Source organism: Penaeus japonicus, unplaced genomic scaffold (assembly GCF_977035675.1).
Source record: "Penaeus japonicus unplaced genomic scaffold, GWHDUDI00000001_assembly GWHDUDI00000684, whole genome shotgun sequence".
NCBI lineage: Eukaryota > Metazoa > Arthropoda > Malacostraca > Decapoda > Penaeidae > Penaeus > Penaeus japonicus.
The window spans coordinates 17,501-20,000 of NW_028235086.1; the positions used below are offsets into that span (position 1 = coordinate 17,501).

The 2,500-nt window shown below is 50.6% G+C and overlaps 1 protein-coding gene across 1 annotated transcript in view; it reads left to right on the forward strand.

The window, feature by feature from the left end:
- LOC122262058 (neural cell adhesion molecule 2) overlaps positions 1-2,500 on the forward strand; it is a gene marked incomplete at its 5' end in the record, with an annotated part of 19,560 nt that overhangs the window by 16,719 nt on the left and 341 nt on the right. Inside the window, 3 exon segments of the mRNA XM_086535453.1 lie at positions 635-747; positions 1,014-1,561; positions 1,805-1,996. Of these exon segments, the coding sequence (XP_086391579.1) occupies positions 635-747; positions 1,014-1,559 (659 nt within the window).

Below are 2,500 nucleotides of genomic sequence, written 5' to 3' on the forward strand. Positions count from 1 at the left end.
TCAGATGAGTTCGTGACGTCATTCCACTCTCAGGTGAGCTCGTGACGTCATTCCACTCTCAGGTGAGCTCGTGACGTCATTCCACTCTCAGGTGAGCTCGTGACGTCATTCCACTCTCAGGTGAGCTCGTGACGTCATTCCACTCTCAGGTGAGCTCGTGACGTCATTCCACCCTCAGATGAGCTCGTCATTCCACTCTCAGGTGAGCTCGTGACGTCATTCCACTCTCAGGTGAGTTCGTGACGTCATTCCACTCTCAGGTGAGCTTTTGACGTAAGACTCTTCGCAGATGAGCTCATAATTTCAGTTCCAGTGTAGATTCAGTGATGTTTTCTTCCTTCGGTAAGCAGCGGCCCCTCAAGTGACGTCACCGCCTGGAATGGCTGTCACATTAACTCCATGACTGGAACCCAGTTGAAGATAAAGGAAAAAAACAGTAATAAGTATGACCATGATAATGATAACTGCAATAATTCCCAAAGTAACAACAATATTAGTAACAGTCATGATAAAATGTGATGAATGATGATAAAAACAGCAATGCTACTAATACTACCAGTCATGATAGTAGATGTAATGACAGAATACGAACAGAAGGAAAGGCAATCTCGCCAGCATATCCTTTCTCCTGCAGACTCCGACTCGTGGAACGTGGAGGCCGTGCACACCATCAGCACGGCGTCGCTGCCCACGTCCTACGCCACGCTCCCGAGGTCGTCCAGGAGCTGCACGCACGACAACTTCCAGGTAGACGAGGGGGAGGGGGAGGGGGAGGGGAGGGGGAGGGGATACTGGGGGTACTTTGGGACGTTGACATACACCTGTTTACATACGGATATGCAGCCGCGTAAACATTTATTGCATGAAAGTGCACACGCACGCATTTTTAGGTTAGATTTTGCAAGGTATACGTAGTAGATGAAGAGACGATTAAGTAATTATTGAAAATAATTATCGACGTCATGCAATAAGACCTCTCTTCCCTTCCTCCCGCTCTCCTGCGCCTCCGGCAGAGCTGCGGCGGCGACGCGGCCTACACGGAGTTCCTGTTGAGCGGCGCCGTGGCCACGCCGACGCCGCACCATCGCCACCCGCACACCGCCTCCCTTGCGCGCCCGTGTCGCGCCGCCACCTACCACGCCGCTCACCAGACGCCCCTGTACCATCACCCTCAGCCCACCTCAGCCACCGCCACGCCCACGCACGTCCACAGTCACCATCAGCAGCCACTGCGGGCGTCCACGCACTCGGTGCACCAGCCTCTGCACGGAGGGCGGCCGCCCGTGGGATACGACCCCTGGCCCGCCGCGCCCGCCATCGTCAGGAGACACTCGCTCCGCAGGGACCCGTACCCGCGCGACCCCGAGGCCAGCGTGCCCCTCATGGCGGCCTCCGACGCCGCCGCCGCCGCCGCGCTGCCGCTCAGGGCCTCGCGCGAGTCGGTCCTCGCCGCCGTCGGGCCGCTGGGTGCGCCGAGGCAGCCGGAGGGCGCGGCGTCGGCGGGCGACAGCGAGGCCAGCGTGCCTCTCATGGCCTCGCAGAAGGAGAGCTCGGTCTAAAAGTAAGGCTTCGCTGTGCGGTCTCTTCCTCCGGCAGGAGTTCGAGAGAGAAACAAAATAAAAAGCAGAGATTAATATCCGTTGTTGATAGTGTGATTCATTGAAATATGAGGCATTCGATTCACACTAGAATATAGAACTTTACATCAAACATTTTTGTTAATATTATGCACAATAGGTGGACGAAAAGAAACATACATTTTCTTATTATCTAACCCATTATCACTTTTGTTATCATTTTTTAGAGTGAAAAGCTTCATGTTTAGGAGGGTCGTGGACTGTGTTCTTCCCAGGGTCAGCAAGCCGTTCTGAAGTATCCTGCAGGAGTTCAATACATCCTCATTCACAAGGACAAGTTTTCTTTCCCAGTCTGATGGAAGAAGATTTATTTTTCTCTCTACCGAAGAGTTGTTGATAGTTTTACTCGGGAATATCGTGTAAGTGGGTTTTACTTGCATGTAGTTTTCTGTGTGAGAGAGAGAAAAAGAAAGGAAGAAGGAGAGGGAAAGAGAGAGAGAGAGAGAGTGAGAGAGAGAAAGAGAGAGAGAGAGAGAGAAAGAAAGAGATAGAGTAACTGAGGGAATGGGAGGAGAGAGAAAGAGAAAGAAAGAGATAGATTAACTGAGGGAATGGGAGGAGAGAGAAAGAGAAAGAAAGAGATAGAGTAACTGAGGGAATGGGATGAGAGAGAAAGAGAAAAAAAAGAGATAGAGTAACTGAGGGAATGGGAGGAGAGAGAAAAAGAGAGCTGGAAAAGGTGAGAGAGCGAAAGAAAAAAAGAAGTAGAGAGAAGCGGTGAGACGAGGGACACAATTCCCCATTTATCCTTTATAGCAGCTGATTTTGTCCATTATTCATGATACAATATTACGAAACATATTACCCATCCTTAAAGATTCCTCCATGATGCAAAACAAAGATTATTAATCTGCTAAAGTTTT